General features: G+C 43.7%; 1 protein-coding gene across 15 annotated transcripts in view; it reads left to right on the top strand.

Annotated features, from left to right (window-relative positions):
* LOC112249569 (F-actin-monooxygenase MICAL2) overlaps window positions 1-25,643 on the top strand; it is a 46,510-nt gene that overhangs the window by 10,425 nt on the left and 10,442 nt on the right. For all 15 annotated transcript variants that reach the window (XM_042321006.1, XM_042321005.1, XM_042321002.1 and 12 more), the window contains exons 2-16: window positions 7,584-7,964; window positions 13,828-14,035; window positions 14,556-14,672; window positions 16,774-16,875; window positions 18,946-19,101; window positions 19,261-19,361; window positions 19,941-20,198; window positions 20,311-20,426; window positions 20,515-20,641; window positions 20,818-20,914; window positions 22,203-22,350; window positions 23,152-23,351; window positions 24,854-24,954; window positions 25,225-25,296; window positions 25,414-25,551. In XM_042321006.1, the coding sequence (XP_042176940.1) occupies window positions 7,704-7,964; window positions 13,828-14,035; window positions 14,556-14,672; window positions 16,774-16,875; window positions 18,946-19,101; window positions 19,261-19,361; window positions 19,941-20,198; window positions 20,311-20,426; window positions 20,515-20,641; window positions 20,818-20,914; window positions 22,203-22,350; window positions 23,152-23,351; window positions 24,854-24,954; window positions 25,225-25,296; window positions 25,414-25,551 (2,202 nt within the window). In that variant the 5' untranslated portion in view covers window positions 7,584-7,703. The remainder of the gene's footprint in view (window positions 1-7,583; window positions 7,965-13,827; window positions 14,036-14,555; window positions 14,673-16,773; window positions 16,876-18,945; window positions 19,102-19,260; window positions 19,362-19,940; window positions 20,199-20,310; window positions 20,427-20,514; window positions 20,642-20,817; window positions 20,915-22,202; window positions 22,351-23,151; window positions 23,352-24,853; window positions 24,955-25,224; window positions 25,297-25,413; window positions 25,552-25,643) is intronic.

Raw genomic sequence — 25,643 nt, 5'->3', positions numbered from 1 at the left:
TGATTTAAGAACATCAGAGCATTCTTTGTGTGGGATCTTACATGGCGAGAGTTCACTGCGTTTGTCAGCTATTTGCTCATTTATTTGTGTGAAATGAAGAAAGGAATGTGCCACTGGATGTGGTCAAACTATTGTGCTAAGTGGATTACATACTGTCTGTCACACTTCAAATAGCTGGACAGACATTATTTCTGTGCTTTGTGTGTCTGAAGTTTGTCCAGATAAATCTTTCTCCAAGTCCAAGAGGACATGTGGTTAACACACACTGCGTGGGTCAGACAGGCCTCCAGACGGCAGACAGCTGCTTCACCTCTCCAGCGCCTGCTTCTGTGTAAATTCATTATATTCTCCTCTCTAGATGAATGACATTCACTGGGACCGGACAGATAACGCAGTGTTTTTAACCGTGTCCAAGACGCTCTCCTTTGTTTTGGCACCGCTGCCTGAAGAAGCAGCCAGATTTCTCAGAGTTGAGATAGTACAAGCGAGATATGGAGAGGGGCAAAGTTGTTGGCGGGATGCTGGAACATATGGTTTTCTTAGATTGTTGTCGAGCTCCGAGGCGTAATGTGTGCTTATCAGGGGTTGAGGGCTTCCTTCCTGGTTTCCTTCAGTTCTCTCGGTAATTAACTGCATTACGTCTCATTCCCAGCCCTCACACTGTTTTCCTTTGAGTCGTCAGCTTCTCATTGTCTTTTGATAGCTTGAGTCTGTGTGGAGCAACACAGATGGAAAACACGTCATTGTTTTGTGTTTTACTGGTCTAGCAGTATGTACTATATTGCTCAGTTTCTATGGCCATGGCTGATGCAGCAATAGGCCCACTTATTAAGTTATTGGCCAGTGTTTTCTGCCTAATACCATGCATTGCCTGGTAGGTTGTTATTAGATTAAGTCTTAATGCAACCTGACAATGGTGTTGTTGTAAAGGTATTTTAGGTGTTAAGGTGACTTGGGATTCTCCTCACTCCTCCACTACAAGTCTCATTGCATTAATTAAATGGCTGGTGTTTGAATAATTGTTTTGTTCTCAAAGAAAATGTGCCGATTTATTTACAGTATAATGCGTATACAGGTATGTGTGTGTTTGAGGGAGTGTGTGTCTCTGGCTAGCTCCCTTGAACTGTTCTGCCTTGGCAGGCCAGCTGTAACAAGTACATATTTCACATCTCGGGAATTCCTCCTCTGGAAACTGATAGCATGTACACTCATCTCTCTGAAAAATGCACTTGATTACTTGAACTCAGAATAACCTTCAGGAGATATACTATATGCTTTAAACTGTAGCTCTGCCTCAGTTTCTCTGTAGAGTATACTCTGTCAGAGTCATGAGTCAAGTGTCTTTGAATAACAAAGTTATGAGAACTATTATCTAATACAATAACAGGTAACTGAGACACCCGTGCTGTATTGTGAAAGCACCAGTGATGGGATGGTTTGTTTGATTAATTGTTAAAATGATATTACAGGCATAAAATGAGTAGCCAGTGTTTGCAAATGGATTAGTGATTAGCCAAGTCATAGATGGGCAGATATGATTTTTTTAAAACAGGTATGATTGTTGAAACCTGTACAGTATGGTGAAATCGAGCGTCCAGGTTCGCGTAAAAACAGCTTGGAACGGCCATTGAGCCCAGCTGCGGTCTGCTCTTTGTGTCTCTCTTTCTCTCGCTCTTTCTCTCTCTCTCTTTTTTTTGTATGTGTGTTTTTTACGGGTGCTTTGTGGGATGGTGCCGTCTGCCTGCGGATTGCCTTTCCATGCGGTCAGATGGAGATCATGGGTGAGGTCATGGGATTCCATCTGGGACAATGTAGCCTCAGCTTTTCTAGCTGACCATACAGTGCCTTCGAAATGTATTCAGACCACTTGACTTTTTCCACATTTTGTTACGTTAGTGCCTTATTCTAAAATAAAAAACTTAAATATCACATTTACATAAGTATTCAGACACTATACTCAGTACTTTGTTGAAGCACCTTTGGCAGTGATTACAGCATTGAGTCTTCTTGGTTATGACCCTACAAGCTTGGCACATCTTTATTTGAGGAGTTTCTCTCTTTCATCTCTGCAGATCCTCTCAAGCTCTGTAAGGTTGGATGGGGAGCGTTGCTGCGCAGCTATTTCAGGTCTCTCCAGAGATGTTAGATCTGGTTGAAGTCCGATCTCTGGCTGGTCCACTCAAGGACATTCAAAGACTTTTCCCGAAGCCACTCCTGCATTGTCTTGGCTGTGTACTTAGGGTCATTGTCCTGTTGGAAGGTAAACCTTTGCCCCAGTCTGAGGTTCTGAGCGCTATGGAGCAGGTTTTCATCAAGGATCTCTCTGTACTTTGGTCCGTTCATCTTTGCCTCGATCCTGACTATTCTCCCAGTCCCTGCCTCTGAAAAACATTCCCACAGCATGATGCTGCCTCCACCATGCTTCACTGTAGGAATGGTGCCAGGTTTCCTCCAGATGTGATACTTGGCATTCAGGCCAAAGAGTTCAATTGTGGTTTCATCAGACCAGAGAATCTTGTTTCGAATGGTCTGAGAGTCTTTAGGTGCCTTTAGGCAAACTCAAAGCGGGCTGTCATGTGCCTTTTACTGAGGAGTGGCTTCCGTCTGGTCACTCTACCAGGTCTGATTTATGCTGAGCTCTAGGAAGAGTCTTGGTAGTTCAAAACATTTTCCATTTAAGAAGGATGGAGGCCACTGTGTTCTTGGGGACCATCAATGCTGCATACATTTTTTGGTATCCTTCCCCAAATCTGTGCCCAGACACAATCCTGTCCCGGAGCTCTATGGACAATTCCTTTGACCTCATGGCTTGGTTTTTGCGTTTCATAGCAAAGGGTCTGAATACTTATGTAAGTAAGGTATTTCTGTTTTCAATACATTTTTAAATGTGCTAACATTTCTAAAAACATGTTTCGCTTTGTCATTATGGGATATTGTGTGTAGATTGATGAGGCAAAAACATGTATTTAATCCATTTTAGAATAAGGCTGTAACGTAACAAAATGTAGAAAAAGTCAAGGGGTCTGAATACTTTCTGAAAGCACCGTAAGGGCAGTGTGTGCTTCCATTAACCAACACAGAAAGACCTCCCCAGCAGGTGTTAATACTATAGCTTTTTAAACAATTCATGAAGCTTGGAGCCAAACCCCTGGTTGTATCTCAACTTTCCAAGCAGAAGTTGTAGTTACTGTATATTTTAGTTGGAAATGGTCTGATATTGTGATAGCCACATATTAAAATTGCTTTCTGAAATGTTGTTCTGGTTGTACAACTACTTGTTAATGGAAGCCCAAGCGGTTGTTTACTGTAGTTCAACAGAAGTCTTTAAGTTTTCATTATGACATCTATACAGAAAAAACTGTTGCAAATACCATCATGTGGTCACATCCAAGAAGACCAATATAACCAGAGGACAAAGCGGTCCATTCATTCCATCCACTGCAGGATTTTCTCACCATTTGCTGTTGTTATTTCAACAATGGTGTGAATGAAGATGTTGTCTTGTACCACACCTTGCAGGGCAAAGGGAACAACCTTATCCCCCAGCAGAATAATAATACACCCTTTGCATAAACAAATGACCCTGCCCCAAACTAATTAAAGCACCTGTATACTATGCTGAGCCCCTCCCAGCCATCTCCCAGCACTCATAAACATTACATCACAAAAACACACTGATAACGGACTACAGAATGGGCCCAGAGTCATGAGCACGGCCATTGGATAACTGTGGTTGAACCATTGACAGAGCTCGGTAGGCGTTGCCTCTGGTTCCTTGTTGATAGAGCAGTTCAGTGCTATGTGAGGCATGCAGCGTTGGAATGCGGTCTGTGGCTTGGCTGTCTCCAGAGAGAGGCCTATAGGGTTTTGTGTCTGACACTAGGACAGGAGCCGGGGGTCACTATGGTGTGTGTATCAGCCTGGGGGACAAAAGTTGACACCGCTCCCACATTGTCCTCAATATGAGCTTGCATCCCATTATCCAGGATGAATGACAATAAGGCAAAAAAACAACAGCGAACAGGATGCAAGATATACAGATAGTTTGGGCCAAACAGGATTCTGTAAGATAGGATGATTTTGTTTGCATGAGAATTGTTTTCAGTGACCACAAATAGTGCTCATGTTCCAGGAAAAATCTATATTTTGTTATTTTTTTCATTAGTCCATGGTATATAGTTCCAAAATGCATCACCATGAGTGACACTTTGCTTCTTGAAAATCCTATATCTTGAAAACTTGACTGCTGACATGCAAAACATTTTGAGACTGTATCAACAGTGGACTAATGGAAAAAACTACCTGAAGATAGTTTTTGAGTGCATTTTTCCTTTTAAGTATGCCTATTTAGAGTTGTTTCCCAAAACGCATCTCTGAAAGCTGTCTGAGAACGAAGACTTGGTTCAAGGACTTGACAACAGAAGACAAGTCTCATGTATGGAGTTGCTTATCATGTGTCAGTGACATCATAACACTTTTCTTAATGGACAGATGGCATATCGTTCTCTCAACAGCTGCTGCACAGTGGAAGAGGAGAGGTGGTGTCACTCGGCCCAACTCCAGTAGGCAGCAGAGCAGATACACTGCATGACCCTTTGCTGCTATAACAGCCTCCACTCTTCTGGGAAGGCTTTCCATTAGATGTTGGAACATTGCTGCAGGGACTTGCTTCCATTCAACAACAAAAGCATTAGTGAGGTTCTTCCACACCGATCTCGACAAACCCTTTCTGTATGAAGCTTGCTTTGTGCACTGGGGCATTGTCATGCTGAAACAGGAAAGGGCCTTCCCCAAACCTTTGCCACAAAGTTGGAAGCACATAATTGTCTAGAATGTTATTGTATGCTGTGGCGTTAAGATTTCCCTTCACTGGAAGTAATGGGTCTAGCACGGAACCATGAAAAACAGCCCCAGACCATTAGTCCTCCTCCACCAAACTTTACAGTTGGCACTATGCATTCGGGCAGGTAGCGTTCTCCTGGCATCCGCCAAACCTAGATTTGTCTGTTGGACTGCCAGATGGTGAAGCGGGATTCATCACTCCAGAAAATGCATTTCCACTGCTCCAGAGTCCAATGGCGTTAAGCTTTCCACCACTCCAGCTGATGGTTGGCATTGTACATGGTGATCTTAGGCTTGTGTGTGGCTGCTCGGCCATGGAAACCCATTTCATGAAGCCCCAGACTAACAGTTATTGTGCTGACTTTGCTTCCAGAGGCAGTTTGGAACTAGTGAAGTTACGCGCTTCAACACTTGGTAGTCCCATTCTGTGAGCTTGTGTTGCCTACCACTTCGCGGCTGAGCTGTTGCTGCTCCTAGATATTTCCACTTCACAATAACACCACTTACAGTTGACCGTGGCAGCTCTAGCAGGGCAGACATTTGACAAACTGACTTGTTGGAAAGGTCACATCCTATGACGGTGCCAGGTTGAAAGTCACTCAGCTGTTCATTACGGGCCATTCTCCTGCCAATGTTTGTCTATGGAGATTGCATGGCTGTGTGCTTAATTTTATAAACCTGTCAGCAACCATGTGTGGCTGAAATAGCCCGAATCCACTCATTTGAAGGGGTGTCCACACACTTTTGTATATATAATGTTCCTCCCCCAGGCCCTGTAGTGTTAGTTGAGTGGGGGACGGCACTGCAGCAGGACCTGCTGGGCTGGGCTCACCTCTCCCCTGGCCAAGTCCAGCACAGCTCAGCCCTCTCCATGGATGATTTGAATAGCAAAGGTCTGCTGTTCCCAAACCTCACAGAAGCCATGATCTCCACCCAAAACGTTCCCATATTTTAGGAGAGGTTTCCATGTTTTGCTTTGATGTTGTGCTCTGAGGGTAATGCTTAAAGTAAAATCATAATTAATGAAGAGTTTTCAGTCTCTCTCAGTTAAGGTGTGGCCTGAGTACCACCCTGGCCACTCAATGATACAGAGAGGTTGTCCTCAAACTAATATTCTGTTTCACTTTTATCCTTCGGACCTGTCGAGACATCAATACTATCTTAGGGAATTCAACGGCTTTGAAATACTAGGGGAAGCGGAGAAAATACACAGCTCTCAACGTGGTCTCAGAGCATTTCGTATTATTATGTATTAGTACGTAAATTACGTAAATGATTATATTATTACGTGAATCTATGGACATTACATTTAGTGTGTGTTATATTTCATATGGTATGTATTAATTTGTAGATGTTTCTATGATATGTTTAGAATGACAATTCATTGATAAGTTACGTATTGCAATTCGTACAATATGTTATGCATTTGCTAAACCTCTAATATGTTACAAATTCCCATGTGTTGTGGCTAATGTTATCTAGGTGGCTAATGCTAACATTTGTTTTTTAGGGGTTAAAGTTAAGGTTAGGTTAGGGTTAGCTAAAAGAGTTAAGGTTAGGGTTAGAGAAAGAGTTAGCTAAAATGCTAAGTAATTGCAAAGTAGCTAAAAGTAGTAAGTAGTTGCAAATCTGCTAATTAGTAAAAATGCATATCACTCATACTAATTTGAGTGTCCCGGTTGTACACTTACTACGTAATGTATACCTATGAGACCAGTCTACAACTCTAGGTAGTATATCCAGGGGTAGGAGATGTCCCTCTTCTGCAAATTATTATTATTTAAAAAAAAAAATATATATATATATATATATATATATTTTTTTTTTTACATCTGTCCAGTTTTCAGCTGGAGGGCGAAAGCCACAAGACAAGCACTTTTTTCTCCCTGATTAGCAGTATGTCCGTGTCCACTAGTGCTAAGTCAGTGATGTGCGAACAGGCATGGACAGAACTGTCTGACCTCAATGAGCTGTCTGGTATTTTTATCCATAGTTTTGGTCATTAGAATGAAACAAACTGTTTTTTCTCGATGGAAGCCATGATTCATTATTGTGTTGATATTCTCTGTGTTACTGTATGACCTCCTGTATGTCATTTAGTTCATAGAAATGGGAGTACTGCATGTTTTGAAACAAGTTTCTATTTTGAGCTTTTGAACTTGAGCTGTGACTTTTGGAAATGTGCACTCTTTTACAGTCCATTATTGTCCAGAAATGAAGACAATTGTTATCCCAGGATCTATCTATAAACAATCAGTTAGTATGGCATGCTGTATTAGTTTGTCAGCATGTAAAAATGCTTTCTATGAGAGTTCAAACACATCTATTCTTACATTGGAAATGTTACAATGCATTATCTAATGCCAAATGTTTCAATATGTAAGTCATTGATTTGAAGCAAAATAAATGCAATGAAACCTGTTCTGTAGAAAACCAGTGATTGTTGCAGGCCCGTTTAATTGACTGTCTCCCTAATTATCTTCCCCATGCCCTATATGAACGAGTCTATTCCCTCTGTGATTATTCTGAAGAAGGCCATTGAAAGTCGAAACGTCAACCTTTTAAACTTACCTAATAAAACAAATATTTTTTTTTATGGAGGGTTGCCCCTTTTCCTGTCCAATATTTGACTGTTTTAAACAATTTTCCACTGTTCCATAAAGCCATCTGTTAAGGATTCTACACTTCTAAAGGCCGTGCGATGACATCAGACTCAATATGTTTTCTCTGTACCTCCTCAGATTGGGCATGACCATGGGGGCCAGGCTGTGGGTGTAGCCACTGAGACAGCTGGGGGAGAGCGAGAGAGCAGGAAAGGCAAGCCAGCACCAGCCAAGCAGCCTGCACTCCCACTGGGGAAGATGGGGGAGACAGAGGAGGAGAAGGACCAGGCAGGGAAGCTGTTTGAGAATTTCATCCAAGCCTCCACCTGTAAGGGCACCCTGCAGTCCTTCAACCTCCTGTGCAGGCTGCTGGATCTAGACCCTCAGGACCATGAGACGTTCTACTGTAGTCTGAAGACCAGGCTCACCTCCTGGAGGGCCAAGGCCCTCTGGACCAAGCTGGACAAGAGAACCTGCCACAAGGAGTATAAGAAGGGCCAGGCTTGTGTGGGCACCAAGGTAAAGTAACAGCCACTCACCGTGACATTCAAATAACACTTGCTTTGTATCATACAGAGGTGTTGAATATACCTTTGGTATTATTGGCACAGAGCTCTGTTGCATGGAAGTCTTTGGAGACAAAAGAGACAAAGAACTCCAAGACCATCAGCGTGAAAATTGTCTTGACAGTGCCCAGTGCACACCCTACAGTAGTTTGAAATAAGATCCCAATATATTCATGTGGAAGTAATATGTATGAATGTTTTGCATTTCACTTCTCGTTGTGTAAATGTGAGTTGTATGACTGGTCTGACCCATTGGCTTGTGATTAATCCAGATTCAAGTCACAATAGTGAGGTGTGACTGATTCTCTGCATTTTTCCCAGCTGTAATCGGTTTTAGACAATCGGCAGTTTGTCCTTCCTTAGTAGAGAAGTGCTCTGCCATTGTGGAGGGTAGTGACATAGGCAACGTCATGGTCATCACTTTAAACTGTATCTGTCAGGACACATTAAATCCTCTACTATCCTTTACTGCAGCTGACGCATATAAACAGCTGAGAAAGTGTGTTCTTTTCTTCTGATCAGACAGAACTCAAGGTTCATCTCAGCACACACACACACACACACACACACACACACACACACACACACACACACACACACACACACACACACACACACACACACACACACACACACACACACACACACATGCCCACAATCAAACAAACACACACAGACACTTAAGGCATCAGCATGCTTCAGGTCGGTTGGTGCCAGTTCAAACTCACCTAGGCGAACCGAACAAGCGTGCTCACATAGTCCCTTGAAAAACTAGAAAAGAAGTGGCAGTGGTACTGTTTGTACATTTTGTAACCCCATAGCCAGTATATACTTCCTCAAAATAGTCCGAATTAATCTAAGATAACTCAACAAATCTGCCATTAATTTTGACGTTTTTGCAGAGGATATCTTAGTTGGGCAATTTTACATCTAAGATGTTTTGTTGCAGATGCAGCATTTCTCTAAATGTGTCCGTACAGCCCAAAACCCCCTCCAAAATGAACAAAAAAAAACACCACAAAATGTCATCCTAATATATTCACAAACTCTTCCGAACTGTTTCGGCTGGGAAGCATGCCAATGCCTTTACTGTAACTCCCCCCCATCACTTCTGCACTATCCTCATTCCTCCTCATCCACAGCTCTACAGAGTGTTGCCTCTTACATCACTCTCAATCAGTCACCAGAATACTTTCATAACACACATCCACAGACAGCATCACTCAGCAAGTGTGATTATTTTCCTTGGTTCTACTGAGGGGGCAGTGTTCTTTATTGGGCCCTCCTAAAAGGTTGGAACCATGCCCAGATTGTTATTAAAGTGTGTTTTATGTTATCCAAAATAAGACAGCTTTTTACTAGTTCTCTCTGATACCAACTATAAAGCAGGTTGGAACACCATATACCCCCTTGATCTGAGAGTATGCCATGATTAGGTGCTATCCCAGTTCTATTGAACCCTTCATTAAAGTGTCTGATTGTCTTTAGTCCCGTGCCAAATAGTTTCAGCTAGGATTCCTCAGTCTGACAAGCCACAGGACAGCGTAGAATGGTCTTATTTATCAAAGTAATAAAACAGATGTACAGTCTCTTGGTTCTGGGTAATTAACCATACTGTTGGTACAGTAGGAGAGACTCACGTAAGTATTTGATTTACGCTGGCTGTGTGGATGGAAACAGGAACGACCTTGTAAAAAAATTGAGGCTAGAATTCAACTTACCCTCACTTCTTACGTTTCAAGTCTGTTTACAGAATAAGAGATTTAAGGAGTAAAATAATTGACGGACATCTCCCACAACATATGGCTCTCCTGTTGTGATTAATTGCGGCCCACCTGCCACAACTTGATAAATGACTTTACTTGACTTTCTTCACAAGGAGTGGATGGCGTAAGCGATGCGTTTGGTTTGGTGGTGGTTCACAGGGAATAATAATGTTTTAGCATTCCTCACCCAGCCTCCAAATGCTTGCTGGAGATACAATCTGTATAGGATATGAAGTCATCCCCAGTTTGTTACTGCATACAGCTGCCTATAATGCTAATGATACACACGTACTGTTGGTTTCTTATATATACATTTTTAATAAGAAACACAGAGAAGGCCCGTATTTATTTTTTTAAATATGAAGCAGATACACTGAACAGAATGGTCATATGTTACTGGGCTTAGTCTCTTTCGCTGATGATGCTGTTAAATGTAAGCGCTTTAGGCCTATTGAAGTGGCTTCTTGAGCCGGAGATCTGACAAGCTTATTTTATTAGTATCAGAGTTGCTTTGTGCTCGTCTCATCTGAGAGGTCTGGAGAAGTGAGCTGAAGTGGGAAGAGGCCCAGTGAGAGAGACGGTTAGTTTTCCAGGGCGGTGCCGCTGTCCAGTGCCAGATTCTATGGAAACTATTTGAACCGGCTATGTCCTGAAGGTGAGCTCCTGACCTGCAACTCAGCGCCAGTATACCTCAGCAAAATACAGACACTGTTTTCTATTAAGGGACTGATTTGTCTGTTCTCTGCATTTTTAAGTATTATAGTTATCAGGCAATCAAACTCCACGTTATGACACATACTATCATTGCAATAAGAGCCTAGTTAAATCACACGGCAAATAGCATGATCATTTGTGGTCTCAGTTGTGCAAACACAAAGCTCCTTGAGCTCGGCCATATGTTTGGAATGGCTTTGCATTCATGAAATGCCTTCAATCATAAGTGCTACATTTAACTTCCTTTTTCTTGTGTGAACTGTTATGCCTGTATCATGTTGGCACATACCTCATGTATGAAGCACATGGAAACATTTTCATTGTGTTGTTGTTTATTGTCTTGTTATTCAGTTCCCCCGTCTCCTGCCCTTTAGACTAAACTACAGTGAAGACATGAACTCTTTACTTCACTACCCACTGAATGCGGGTTAGAATTAAATACAGAACAACTGTTTTTTAAGGATTATTTCCCCCCTCATTGTAGAGGAGCTCCCCTTTATAACAGGTTGTCTTTGTCAGGCTCGTAAATCTCACCCTAGATGGCCCAACATTGAACAGTGTGTCATCAACATTTCCATGCTTGGCATCCTCCCTTGCCAATTGTGACATCTTGACAGATGGACCTATTTTCCCTTAATTATATGGTTTGATACTGTGGAAAATTGTGCTTCCACTGAGCAAATAATTCACTCTATGGAACGTTCTACGGTATGATTTGAAAGTTCAGAGACACACTGTGCCCTCCTTGCCTGTTTCCCAGGCCTATTTCATGCCCAGACACGAGTATTGCTCCTTTTCTCCTGTTCTAATTCCCATGAAGTCCCAGATGGCTGTCTGAGAGGGTTGCCAGTTCATGTTGTGACTCTCCTGGTGGTCTCTCTCAGTGGATTGAGTACCATAAGTCTGACGTTTTGTCCTAAAACAGCGTGAGCCATCACCGTGCTCTGGGCCAAGCTAGTGAGGCATCATATCATGTCTGCAGGTGCACAGGCTCCGCTCGCTCGCTCACTCACACACACAGTCAGTTTGTTTTACTCCAGTGAAGCCAGAATAAGCATGTGTGTTAAGGAGCTCCACTCAGCCCAGTGTTTGGGGGTGTTCCTGTCAATCTAACCTGGCTGGCCTGTTGAAGTGGCTGGACAGCATGTACACACTAGAGACCACCAGTCAGCTAATGTCTTAGACCTTAGAGGACATACTATACTCCTTAAAGAGATATAGCTGTAGAGTTTAACGAGTCATTTGTACTCATTCAATAGTCCTATATATATGTATCCTATAGTCTTGAGCTTTATAGATTGGTCAGGATTCCAGGAGACAATAATTGCCAGCTGCCTGACATTGTGTCCACTTTCCATTTGATAAGCATGTTTGAGTTGGCCTCCAGTGTACATTCTGCATGAAGTGAGTATGATAAACTGTGTACTTGACCAATAAACTTTGATTTGATTTGGATTTGATTGCCATCTAATAGGGCTCCAGGTGCAGTAATGTAATGAACGGGAGAGAATGAAAGTTGAGGCGGGGGGCGGGGTCTTCCACTCCTGGTGAGGGTGAGCGGGTGAGGTCACAGGTGGGGGACAGACAGGAAGTAGCTGTGATCTGACTCAGCAGAACTGCAGTGGGCCCTCAGGAAGCCCTCCCATCTGCGATAACACAGCATAGCATAGAAACAGGGAAAACAAACCGCTCATCTCTCATAGCACCATAGAGACAGACTAAAGCAAAAGTAATGCTTTGATAGTGATTATCTAGTTCAAATCAGGTTTGATAATACCCCACATTGTGGGATGTGTGGTTAGGCACATCTGAATAAACTGAGCTAATGTTGTTCTGTGTTTGTGAATAAGGCATTGTTCCATATTTTTTTTCTTTTTCCTCTGTGGCGGTGATGCTTAACACACCTGGCACGTCTCAGTGACTGTCTGATTCTTCTGACAATGGTTAAAGAGCCCATTCACTTGAATCACTCCTCGTGATGAAAATAACTGGACCATTCCTGTTCAGACACAGCCACGTGCAGCCACCTGGGTTTGGCTAGTATACTTGATGAGTATTGAATACCTCATACTCTTACCCCTGTTATGTTCTCCTTCACCTTCTGATGACACCCTGCAGCAGACTCACACACGCAGAATGAGAAAACAGAATGACTAAAGCCCAATATTATTTTTATTGCCGGGAGCAGCGGTACCATTTATGGTGTGATCTGGGCAGCTGGCACGTTTAGCTCTGTAAACAGCACCCTGGGAGAGAGCGGGAGAGAGAGAGGGGTGGGGATAGAGGGGGGAGAGAAAGTGAAGGAGAGAGAGTGGGAGAGAGAGAACGAGAGAGAGAGAAGGATAGAAAGCTAGAGAAAAAGAGAGTGAGTATACCCCATTCAGCACAGAGCTACAGTGTACAAACATGATAAGGCCCCCGAAGCTGGGGCTGAAACACGACCGTGTCACAATATTGATCAGATTGACACCTCCTGTGCATTCCTGTGGCTCTTCAGGCAAACACACAGGGTGACAGGAAGTGAGTCCCGCTGTTCAAATATACTGCTGGCCCTCCCTGCACACAGGGGGGATTTAGAGGTCAGGTGTGTGGGTTGACTGGGCTCGGGAGGAAATAAGGGATCTAAAATGAAAAGGTCACAGTTGGCTGAGATGGCTGAGCCTGGTTGAGAGAGGGTCTGATTGGTTATAGGGTTAAGGAAACAGGAAGCCACCCAACTCGTTGGCCACTGCAGGGGCTACTGTCTGACTCAGGAGTGGTTGGATGGTGAGATGATTCCTCCAAAGAACTAACACTCCAAAAAAATTCCTTCTCATCCTTTCTAGAAGGCTGGATGAAGTCATGTTCTCACCACACATTCTCAGAAGGATCCTTTAAGCCAAAATAACTGACTTCATGCATATTTGAGTGAGGCAGATGAGTGAGGCAGATGCATGAATCATGTCTTTGATAGGACTAGGCTGTAATAAGGATCTACGGTTGAGGTAATGACACATACTCTCCCAGCGCTGGGTCAGAGTAACACACAACATACTGTAACCATAAACATCCATCCCAGGCACTTTACTTGGCAATATACAGTAAACACTCAACTCATCCCCTCATATTTGATCTGCTATTGAGTATGTCTACAGGTTAAAACAATGATTCTATTTTCAGTAAGTATTATTTATGATGATGATAAGGCACGTTACAGTATATGATCTCTTTGGCAGGCATATGGTTATGATGCACACATGTATCGTATTTTGTGTAACAGAAATGTGACTATAAAATACAATTTTGAGTCCTTTATTTGCACTCATAATGATAATGGTGTCATTCTTGTCCCTGCAGTGCCTGATCATTGGGGGAGGTCCATGTGGCTTGCGGACGGCCATCGAGCTGGCTCTGCTGGGGGCCAAGGTGGTGGTGATTGAGAAGAGGGACACCTTCTCCAGGAACAACGTATTGCACCTGTGGCCCTACACCATCCACGACCTCAAGGGCCTCGGGGCCAAGAAGTTCTACGGCAAATTCTGCGCTGGAGCCATAGACCACATCAGTAAGTACTTTTACATGTGGGGTAAGCATCTCATCAGGAAACCTTTCCGCCAGTACAGCCATAGCAGTTGTTATTAATAAGTCCCATTTCCCATAGCCCGACATGTACTTACTTTTGCAATGGAATATTTTGCTTATCGATATTGTTTGATTCAGCTTATGATTATGCTATTGTATCCTCTTCCCCTCCAAAGCTATTTTTTTGTCTGGTAGCCTTGATGCTGCCAATCCCTTCCATTGCATAATGTCAAGGTTGTGAGCCATAGAAGGTGAACCTTCCATCTGCTCTTAGCTACAGAGATACAAAGCAGAGCTGCCAACTGCTGGTGTTGAAGGCAAATCTTTCTACAGCTCTCAAGTGACAGAGGCCAAAGGCCAAGTTTTGTTGTGTGTATAATGTCTAAATGCATGGATACCGGTGCAGTGTGCATGTACTAGGTACTGTATTAGATGATGCAGAAAATACAGCTGGGTTTCTTGCATGGTTCTAAGAACTCCTAATTCTTGTCTGTGTTTGCCAGGTATTCGTCAGCTCCAGCTCATGCTGCTGAAGATTGCCCTGCTCGTAGCTGTGGAGTTCCATGTCAATGTGGAGTTTGTCAAACTGCTGGAACCTCCAGAGAACCAGGAGAATGACGGTGAGTGACAGCCCACTTACAGGCCGTCACTTACAGTAGCTGTATGTCCATTGAGCTCCATCAACATTGGCCTAGTACCAATCAACCCATCATCCCTGCTCCTTCCTGCTAACCATTAAGGGTGTTTTGGATGCAGTTCAGGGGTTCAGGCAAGGGCTAGGTTACAGCATTTGGTACCAGACTTCCAATATCTGACAGGTTAGCTGGGGTTGAAGGGCTTCATGCAATGCATTTGGAGAACATCAACAGTGCATCTTAACATGAGCCTTGCATCAGCAACAGTCAGTAAGACTGTTGCAGATGATTTTAATTTGAGACAGTTTGCTACAGCAGGAAAATAATCATGCAGCAACAGGAAATGTGAATTGTTATGTGGATTATAATTAATGGACATTTTTGTAGAGGTTGATACATTTTTCTTAAGGGAAAATCAAGTCTGAAATTTCAAAATGGAAATGACCAACTTCAGAAGCCTTTTGAAAAACCTCAAATATACTACAAGTTTAAAATGTCCTACATTGCAGGAAAGTTCTCCTGCAACAGGGTAATCAAATTAAGATCCTACATCTGTATGTAGCTGCCCAGAGGATCCCAACACAGTATATTCCCTCCCACACCATAGCATTCCGCTGCTTTACATCACTGTACCTTGAGCGACAGGGAGTTACTGAAGTCCATAACTAGTACCTTTTGGAGTAGTTCTGCCTCCCCATTCAACAGTGTATCTCCTTGGCAACCAGCAGTAAACAGCAGCACTGTTACAGTAGTGCACTGATCACCCTTTATTTGATATTTGCATTGCCATGGAAATCAAAATGTTTAAAAGTCATAATCATTGCTTCGCCATTCCTATTCAGCTGCTAATGGTTAGCAACCTCGCCAGATGCTAATGTTATTTTATGGTTGCTGCTGAGCAAAGCACACAGTAAATTCAGTGAGCAGAGCAGACCTAGTGGCTTTGTTTAAGGAGCAGCAGAGCCAAATTACGGCCATGGAAGTTAATTAAGAGCTGATTCGCCAGTGTAATTACAACCGTGCCACCTCGGCTAAGTTCTTATAACAGTACAGTACTAGCTGCTTCAAGATGTGAACACTGCAGGGTGTGTGGTGATGTGGCGCCGAGCTGAAAGGCTGGCTATCTGAAATACCTCTACACTTGACCCCCCTCCCTCCTTCAGAGCTTTGTTAATTGGACTCCTGGACTGGAGGTCATTAGCTATCCCATGTGTGGCCTCGACAGCGACGTCAACCAACTGATAAAAACAAGAGTCTTTACTAAATTTGGATACAGAATGGTCCCCCTACTTTTGCTGTCACAGGGTGCTCGGTGTCCTTGACATGATGGAATGCATTTTTGACATGGTGATATTACACAGCGGATAGACAGCCAACCCAAAGTTGCTGGGGTCTCACACTGCCTCTGTGGCTGACATCATTCACCACATTTGATCCACTACGTGCTAAAATGTTGTAATGTATTGAATTATATAATGTAGATGTTAACACCCTGGTATCAATTATACAGTACAAGTGAGACTGACATTTTAATTTATTTATTTGTTATTTAACCAGGCATGTCAGTTAAGAACAAATTCTTATTTACAATGACGTGCTAGGAACAGTGGGTTAACTACCTTGTTCAGGGGCAGAACGATAGATTTTTACCTTGTCAGCTCGGGGATTTGATCTAGCAACCTTTCGGTTACTGGCCCAACACGCTAACCACTAGGCTACCTGCCGCCCCACATTGATCAATATCTTATATAATTACTGCACGGTATAGTCTGCTGAGTTAAATGACACAATGTGTGTAACCTCTGTGTCAGCCTCTTGGTTGAGAGCTGTCAGGATTAGCAAACCCTTTTCCCCACTGGTGTTGATCGGCATCATAAATATTGTTCCCCAGAAATAACAGGCCGAAAGAGCAACCAAGTAAATATTGTGTCTGTTTCTCTAGCCCACGTCCTCTCATTCTCTCTATCTGGGTTGAACACTACCCATTTGTATACTGATAAGTGTGTGAATGTGGAACTGTACTGACCCTCTCTCCCCTCCTCTCCTCCCTTCCTGCTCTCTCTCCTCTCCTGTGTCTGTGTTTCAGGGCCTGGCTGGAGAGCTGAGATCAGGCCTGCCGATCACCCCGTGGCAAACATTGACTTTGACGTGGTGGTGGGGGCTGATGGGAGGAGAAATACCCTGGAAGGTGAGAACTCTGGAAGGATGGGAGGGTGACGGGTTGTATCCATGCAGAGTATATCTACATACCGTTAATGACCTGACCCCAGACATAGGATATGGTGATATGGTACTGTATATGATATCATGTGATGACATCCGTGGAATGGCTCTCTGAGATTGCTCAATATGTTTACTAAACACTACTTGCTCCAAAGCTAAATTTAGCTACAAGTTCAAATGCAGTTGGATATTATCTGGAGGGCCTTCAAACACAATTTCTATATTGAAAAGTATGTTTTACGTAGCTTTGTTGACAGTAGCTTGTTTCAAATAATATCCAGGACACCTTTCTCATATAATTATTTTGTCTGGATAGCAGCCTAACAACTGTAACTAAGAAACATAAGATTGTTATTGGCTGCCGCTTTTGGCTACACAAAGCATCCATTTAAAAAAGCATAGTCTCATCCAAGAAAGTTAGGAAGGCATAAAATCAAGCTCGCCTCGGTAAAACGATACCCTATGTCATTAATCTCTCCTTCAAAGGGCAAGGTTACACATGAAATCACCATATCGTTGTAATAAAAAAGATCTGGGACCCTGTTTGTGTCGTCATCTGGATGCTGTTCAACAGTTGATGCAGGCATGCAGGACTCTCCCTCACAGATGCCTGTCATCTCCTCACCAATCCACATCAGATGCTTATTCCTAAAAAGGGCATTTTCTGTCTCCAAACAATGAGGCGTTTAGGTCATCGTCTGATGACGAAAAGCCTGAGGCAAACTTTCTTTTTAGAAGTCCTTCTACTTTTGAACTGCCATGCAAGCCCTGTCTGAGAGGAGGGTTAAATATACCGCAATCTGTTCTGTACCCAGTTAATCGTCTGAGAGGAACACAGCTGCATTGGAAAGAGTGATGTGAGGGGGAGGGGGGAATGCCCCAGTGAATTAGCAGTGACCGTAATGGAACATTTCTGGCTCATATTAAAATGCTACCTCCTAGAAAAGCATCAGAAGCTCATACATTATTTTGTAGGAGGAAGAGAGGCTGAACACATTAGAACATTCATCTCCCTTTCCTTCCTGAGTCACAGATCTAGAGGTAATGTTGATGTATTTTCCTTCGCTAAAGGGCTTTGGTACAGAACCCTCCACTTCCCCAGGACAGTTATACGCATACTAACATGTGGCCTGTGGGACATACATCCTGGAGTGACATATCCCGGGTATTGGCTGTGGTTGGTTGCCTTTTCCATGCTTTAGGAGCTTCGGTAGAGCTTTGACACCACAAAGAGACTTTAAAAAAATGATATCACCATATTCTCTTTCACAAAGGCAAGGTTTTGCATGTCATTTAAAAAGTCAGACAGCTTTTTATAAAACTGTAACTGTGAGAATAGCAGCAACAGGAACCCAAGTGAATAGCAGTCTGGCATTAAAAGTCTGAGCCCATGCTTCAGTCTATTTTAAGGCTTGCCTGCGGTTATGTTTGGCCCTGGATAGGACACAGAAAGTTAATATTAAATGAGCCTCTAAAATTAAAAAAATTCAGGATCAGTGAGAGGATGGCATTAAACTTCAATGCAAGAAGCATTTCCCCAATGTTTCTATCTGAAGAGGAACTGAATTCTGTTCCATTGTTGTTGATATCCTAAATAGCAGAAGTGTACGAAATTGCAGCCAAATTAGTACATATTGTAAAATCTCACCGTGAAAAAATGAGACTGCACCTTCTCTTACGATAGTCCAGTTCATGTAAGGAGTGGCTGCACTCTACTCCACCTGAAGTTGTGAAAGTTAATCAACCTGGAAAACATGTTTATTAGATCATAACATTTTAGTACTAACCCAACTCTCCTGCCGAGGCTTTTGTTCCCCTGGTGATATAAACAGTATCACCTCGGTAACAAGCGTCTCTGATCCTAAAATAACTGGCCTGTGATTACAGCTCAGTGCTAGATTTCCTCTGGATTAGTATGACTCCGCTGGCCTGGCCAGAGAATAGTAACATCCCATCTCTCTCTCTTTTCTCTATCCTTCTCTCTCTTTCTCTATCTCTCTCTCTTTCTCTCTCTCCCTCTTTCTCTCGCACTCAGGGTTCAAGCGGAAGGAGTTCCGTGGTAAGCTGGCTATCGCCATCACGGCCAACTTTGTCAACAGGAACACCACGGCCGAGGCCAAAGTGGAGGAGATCAGCGGTGTGGCCTTCATCTTTAACCAGAAGTTCTTCCTGGACCTCAAAGAGGAGACAGGTGGGCCTGACATCCCCCACAGCCAATGAGTCAGCCAGAGGAGCAGACTGCCCCTAGAATGCACTTAAATTCACACATTGTCAAACAACAGCAATCTTCAACCCTGTCATTATCATGGGGGGTTTTAACCTTCCTGTCTGTGTCTGTCATTTGTTGCAGGTATTGACCTGGAGAACATTGTGTACTACAAGGACAACACACACTACTTTGTCATGACAGCAAAGAAGCAGAGCCTACTGGACAAGGGTGTCATCATTCATGTGAGCAAACATTGTTTAGATCAGGGATCATCAACTAGATTCAGACTCGGGACGATTTTTCCTGCTGTCTGAGGGTGTTGTATTCAGATGTGTATTCAGATGTGTGTGTGAGAGAGGAAGAGAAATAGAGAGAGGGGGAGAGAGAAGGAGAGGTGAGGAGTTAATAGAGGAGGGTGCTGGGTCGGAGGAATCTCATCCTTGGTGGTCTGCCAGCTGAACAGCCTATGAGCCGGGCGGGCACCACAATGACATCCATGAAAGCTAAGTGTTATAAACATCCCTAAAGGAGCACATATTTCACTTGCTTATGAATCCCTCTCAGCGCTCGCTCTCACTTCAAATTGCCAGGGTTCTACATGAGTCATCCCATGAATTCATTCATAAAGACAATGTGGGACTTTGAGACTGGCGTCACAGTACAATTTAAAGAGCATCCATCTTTAATGGTCCTCTAATATACAAGGTGAATAACTGTTGTTAGACCTAGGGTATCAATGTTGCATCTCCTTTAGCCTCTTTTACTTCATCCTTTTGGTCATGTTCTCTCATAAACACAATTCCCCTGACTTTGTCTCGTAGGACTACATAGACACAGAGATGCTGCTGAGCAGTGAGAATGTGAACCAGGAAGCTCTGCTGGGTTACGCCCGCGAAGCTGCTGACTTTGGCACCAACTACCAGCTTCCCACGCTGGACTTTGCCATAAATGCCTGTGGCCAGCCGGACGTGGCCATGTTTGACTTCACCAGCATGTATGCCTCGGAGAACGCAGCGCTGGTCAGAGAACGCTTCGGACATCAGCTACTGGTGGCACTGGTTGGGGACAGCTTGTTAGAGGTGAGGAGGCTGTGACAGCAGGGTTCAATCATGCTTTAAAATAGTTAGACATTAATACTGTATGTTCAGCAAAATGTACTGTTATGCTGATGTTATGTGTCTGTGTGTGCAGCCGTTCTGGCCAATGGGTACAGGGTGTGCGAGAGGCTTCCTGGCTGCTTTTGACTCAGCCTGGATGGTGAAAAGGTGGGCTGAGGGCAGGACCCCTCTGGAGGTGCTAGCTGAGAGGTCAGTGGTCAGTACACACACACACACACACACACACACACACACACACACACACACACACACACACTAAATATATATATTTCTCCAGGGAGAGTCTTTACAGAATCCTGCCGCAGACAACCACTGAAAACATTGGCAAAAACTTTGAGCAGTACACCATTGACCCTGGGACTCGGTATCCCAACCTCATCTCCACCTGTGTCAGGCAAAACCAGGTACGAAGGCCGTTCTCAAGGATCACATTGCTTACTGCAGTATTCACTTTCTGCTGTCACCAATATCAGATTCACCCTTAACATTAACACAAGAAGGATGGACTGTGCTTGTCTTCTTATCTCTTATCTCTTCTTCTGCCTAAATCTCAGCTGTGTCTCTTTGTTATTTCTTCCAGGTGCGTCACCTGTACATCAATGGAGAGCTGCCAGTGAAGTCGTGCTCTCTGGAACGTAATGGTACAATACGTCACCCTGTGAACCTGGCCAGACGAGGTGAGCCACACACAGGAGAGGCCAGGGAGACTGTGGAGTTGGGAGGCTTTAGTACAGTGTTTGGATACCGCTGTCTAGTATGGACTAACCTCTGATCCGGTGCATGGCTCCAACCTACAGAACATGTTGTGATGTCTATTCAACTGGTTCAAGTAACTCATTTGAAAATGATGACGGATGAGTCCCTTGGGTTTCATGGGCCCAAATATCTGCAGCACTCATTCATTCAGTGGCTATTTACCCAAAAAGTAGGAGAAGATAAGCCACTCTAGTTCTATTGAGTTCTCTCCCGTTCCCTGTGCTCTGGGAGTGTTCTGAGACAGAGGCCCACAGAAGTCTTTAAGGTGAGGCAGACCTTTTCTCTCGCTAACAGGAGTGTCAGACTGAGGACGAGCCCCCATGAATCTCTGCTTAGGAAATAAGTCGCCGTCTGAGGTTTGTTTTTTCAATGATCCATGGTGAGAGGGGGGTTTTGGTGAAGCCTCTTGACTGTGGACAGGGTTATATAGGGTACAGACCCTCCCCTCTATATTCATCATTTAATTGGAGGCCAAAGCTGGTGGTTCTGTGTATTGTGAAAAGGAAAAACGTGACTTGATACACTAGTAGTTAAACGCATCTGTGATACCTTTAGGATGATCTCAGATACCAGACCTAACAAAGTCTGGCCGGTTACGTTTCAAGATATTTTTGGCCCCATGGATCATGTTAAACATGAGTACGGTCTCCATCATCAGAAAATGTTTCTTCCATGTATACAGTTTATCTTTAAGCACACCCTGGCCTCTACATAATGCACCAAACACAATGTTACACAACCATGGGTCCTATTACACAATGACAGACAGGTTCAACATGTCTTGACAGAGTCAAATGCATACCTCAGCCCCTATTCTAACTTACCTCTTATCAGTCTTACCTCTCATTAACGTCACCTGCTGTCACTCTCCCACATCTATGATCTCACTTCCTGTTAGCTCTGTGTTTGTGTTGCCGGGTGAGTGGGTGGGTGGCTGTTAGCTGGGTTGTGTTTAGCATTTTATTTATTTGGATCCCCATCAGCTTTCGCAGAAGCATCAGCTACTCTTCCTGGTGTCCACAAAAACACAACACATGACAAGTGACAAAACACTGATACACTGGTAGACGAGGACAGTCACACAAATGTCAAATAGGGCAATGGAAAACAAACATCCATGTTCTTCTTATTGGACCAACTTAGGTAGTGCCTCCCTTTTTCACGCCATTTTCACCCTACTGAACACCTTGTTCCTGTCTGTGTGTGTAGAGTCGGAGATCAGGCCGGGCAGGCTGCTGACGTGGTGCCAGAAACAGACCGAGGGCTACAGGAACGTGAGCGTGACAGACCTGACCACCTCGTGGCAGAGCGGCCTGGCTCTCTGTGCCCTCATCCACCGGTTCAGATCCCACCTCATGTATGTAGAGCAAAACACTGCAACACACAACTACCCTGTAAACCACCACAGTAAGACTGGCCTCATGTAACTTCCTGTAACTGTAAATGACCTCCATGTGTGAGACTTCTTCATGTTACACCCTGGCATGTAGCACTTCGTCATTGTAAGTCGATAGACTGGCTCCTCATAAAATGCCTCTATGGTATATTGTGTAATTTCTACATGAGGCTAACATTTACATCAAGACACCAGTAATAGCACAACTTCTTACACCCACACCGTAATATTGTCTCCTTCTGACGGTGTCTAATGTAAACTATGCCAGGCATGAAAGTATGTCAATGTATGTCCTGGTGTACTATCTACACACAAGCCCCTGCCTCTCACTCACAGCCCATCTTTGTGTGCGAGTAAATGAAAGTGGTGGGTGTGAATGACTTTTGAGATTCATCGAAGAGCCTTTTTCCCGATGTCAGTTCTCTCTCTCTCTCTCTCTCTCTCTCTCTGTCTCTCTGTGTGTTACTGATAGGTGTGATGAAACAGAGCACACAGAAGACACAACTGCTTTTAGAGAAACCCTATAGTATGTGAACGGGAGTTTGGAAAGCATAACTATGTATTACATGTCACACTCAGTATGTAGGGCAGTTTGTTATTTATGACTTCTTCTTTGTGGTAAAGGGAGGGCTACACTGCTAGTCTAGAACTGTTTCATAACTTCTATGTTGACACCAGCTTAGTCTTATAAAGCCTTCACCTAGTTACCCACACAACATTACAACAACATTGCGTGATATCATTTCAATCGGTTTCCCTCAGAGAGTTTGATTCGCTGAATGAGGAGGATTCGGCTAACAACCTCCAGCTGGCATGTGACCTGGCTGAGCGGGAGTTTGGGATCCGGCCCTTCACCACTGGGGTGGAGATGGCTGCTGGTCAGGAACCAGACAAGACCAGAATGGTCACCTACCTCTCCAAGTTCTACGAGCTGTTCCGTGGCACCCCCCTCCCCATCTCAGGTACACCTCACACCCCTCACCCCATCCCCCAGCAGACACATGTGTCCTCAAGCCCCAGACTTCAGATTTCACTTGCACACACACACACACACACACACACACACACACACACACACACACACACACACACACACACACACACACACACACACACACACACACACACACACACAAACACACACACACACAGTAGCAGACCTTTAAATCATCAGGTCTTTTTTTAAAGGCTCCTTCCCATGTCAGAGTTATTTTTAAATGCAGCAGAAGCATTTGGCTCTGAACACTTCATTAGGAGGAGCAGACAGGGTGGAGAGGCATATGGTCCTACTGCTCTGCCCTGGCCACTGGCAGGTGTATGCTCCCCCTGTAGACACACACACTCACACACACATTCATGCTACACTTACATCACAGCGGCTGCCACCAGACTCTCATTATTATTGCTAAATACTGCACAATTTAAATACTAGCACCCCTATTCCCATTCCCCATAATGAGTGTAAATATTGGACTATAAATTGTGCCTTCCTGTATTATACTTATGGTAAAATGTTTATTCTATTCTACTGAGCCATTTACTTGATGTTCGTATTCTCATCATTTCTTATTTCTTATTGTTGTTGCATTGTCAAGAAGGAACCTGCAAGTAAGCATTTATATGGACTGTGTATACCATGTGTCGCCCGTACATACGAATAATAACAAAACCTGAAACTTCTCACTTTAACACCTCGGCATTGTCACCCTCGAAGGCCCTACCACTCCACTGTGTCCACTGTATTAAAAGCCCAGCCTCTCACTTTTTCTGTTTTCACCGGAGCCATTTCTTTACATATCAAGCTGTCTCTGTCCTTAATGTAATTCATCCCTGGCCCCTGCTTTCTTTCAGATAAGTTATGTCTTTCTAGAGACACTTTTGCCGGTGTGTAATATATCTAGCTTCCTTTGAAAGGATCTCTGCGTTGCACAACCTTATCAGTCACATTGTCTGGCATGAGAGGAATGCACATCTGCCCAGCACAGTGCAGGTTACCTCACAGATAGTTTCTGAGTCTAGGGTGCCTGGAGAGAAAACACTATACCTTACTCCAGTTTCTGGTCTGAGATGCCTAAGGTGAACAGAGCATATTATTGCCACAGGGATATCAGTTGTACTAGCTTTATGGTCTCTGCGAGGTCACATGATATGCCTCCACAGCAAAGCTGGTTTCCCACATGACGGAATGAGGATGCACTATTTAGCAATAATTGTATACATTCTTATCATCTGAAGTGAATAGTTCCCAGTATTGGTTTCCACAAAAAAAGCCCTTTATTTATTAGGTGGCATTCTCAGGAAAAGCAGATGGTCTTGCCCCATCTGGTTCTTTCCAACACAATAATATTAGGTTTCTTTTAGACATAATGTAAAAAAAAACATTGGCCATTGCTTTTATTTGGCATTCATGGCTGAGCTCCGTGGAATATATCATACCTTTTAATGCATTCGTGTTTCATTGCAGATTCTAGAGGGGCCGACGAAAACAGTGAAGACTATCCTTCAAAGGCAGTCAGAAGTCTGAACAAAGTTCTGAACTTGGTACCAAGAAAAAGGGTACCAAAGGTAATCACACTCCTCTCTCAAAGGTGCCTGTCTGCCTTGATAACTACTGCAACTTGAGAGCCATTTCAGCCTCCCTGTGTTATCATTTCAAAAGTCATTTCATTTGAAGAAGTGGACGGTATTGGGGTCTTCCACAAGTTAAAGGTATTCTTCTAGAGTTTTTTTGAGATGGTGCTTTTTAAGTAGTTCACTTTCATGTTGAATCTTTTTACCATTGAGTGCAGTCTGAAATATTTAGTCATATACTAAGGCCTGTTTGTTTTCTTTCAGGATGAGAAGAAGCTAGAAGATACTGACCCAACGTACAAAAGGAGACGAAAAGTCTGCAGTTATTTGGAAGAGGTAGTTATTATCATCAACTACAATTTCATAATGACATTCTAAGCGCACCAACGTCAAATACGACAAAATACCATTTATTTTGGCCCTGATAACGCAAGTCACTATTTCTCATGACAGGCAACCAACTTCTCCAGTCAGAGTGCGTCCTGTGTGGGTGAGGGGAGGGGGGTTAAGGAGAACAAGGTCCGCTCCATGGCCAGCCAACTCCTGTCCAAGTTTGAGGAGAGCAACCCCAGCTTCACCCTCCGGAGACAGGTCAGAACCACCAAGATATGTCCTCCATTCCCCCTCCTCAGGACTTTGTCAGTTTTGGACAGTGTCCTCCATAGCTTATACAGTACTGTAGT

Source organism: Oncorhynchus tshawytscha, linkage group LG04, assembly GCF_018296145.1.
Source record: "Oncorhynchus tshawytscha isolate Ot180627B linkage group LG04, Otsh_v2.0, whole genome shotgun sequence".
NCBI classification, from domain to species: Eukaryota; Metazoa; Chordata; class Actinopteri; order Salmoniformes; family Salmonidae; genus Oncorhynchus; species Oncorhynchus tshawytscha.
Note: the sequence above shows the minus strand (reverse complement) of the source record. Positions and strands in the feature narration are given on the sequence as shown.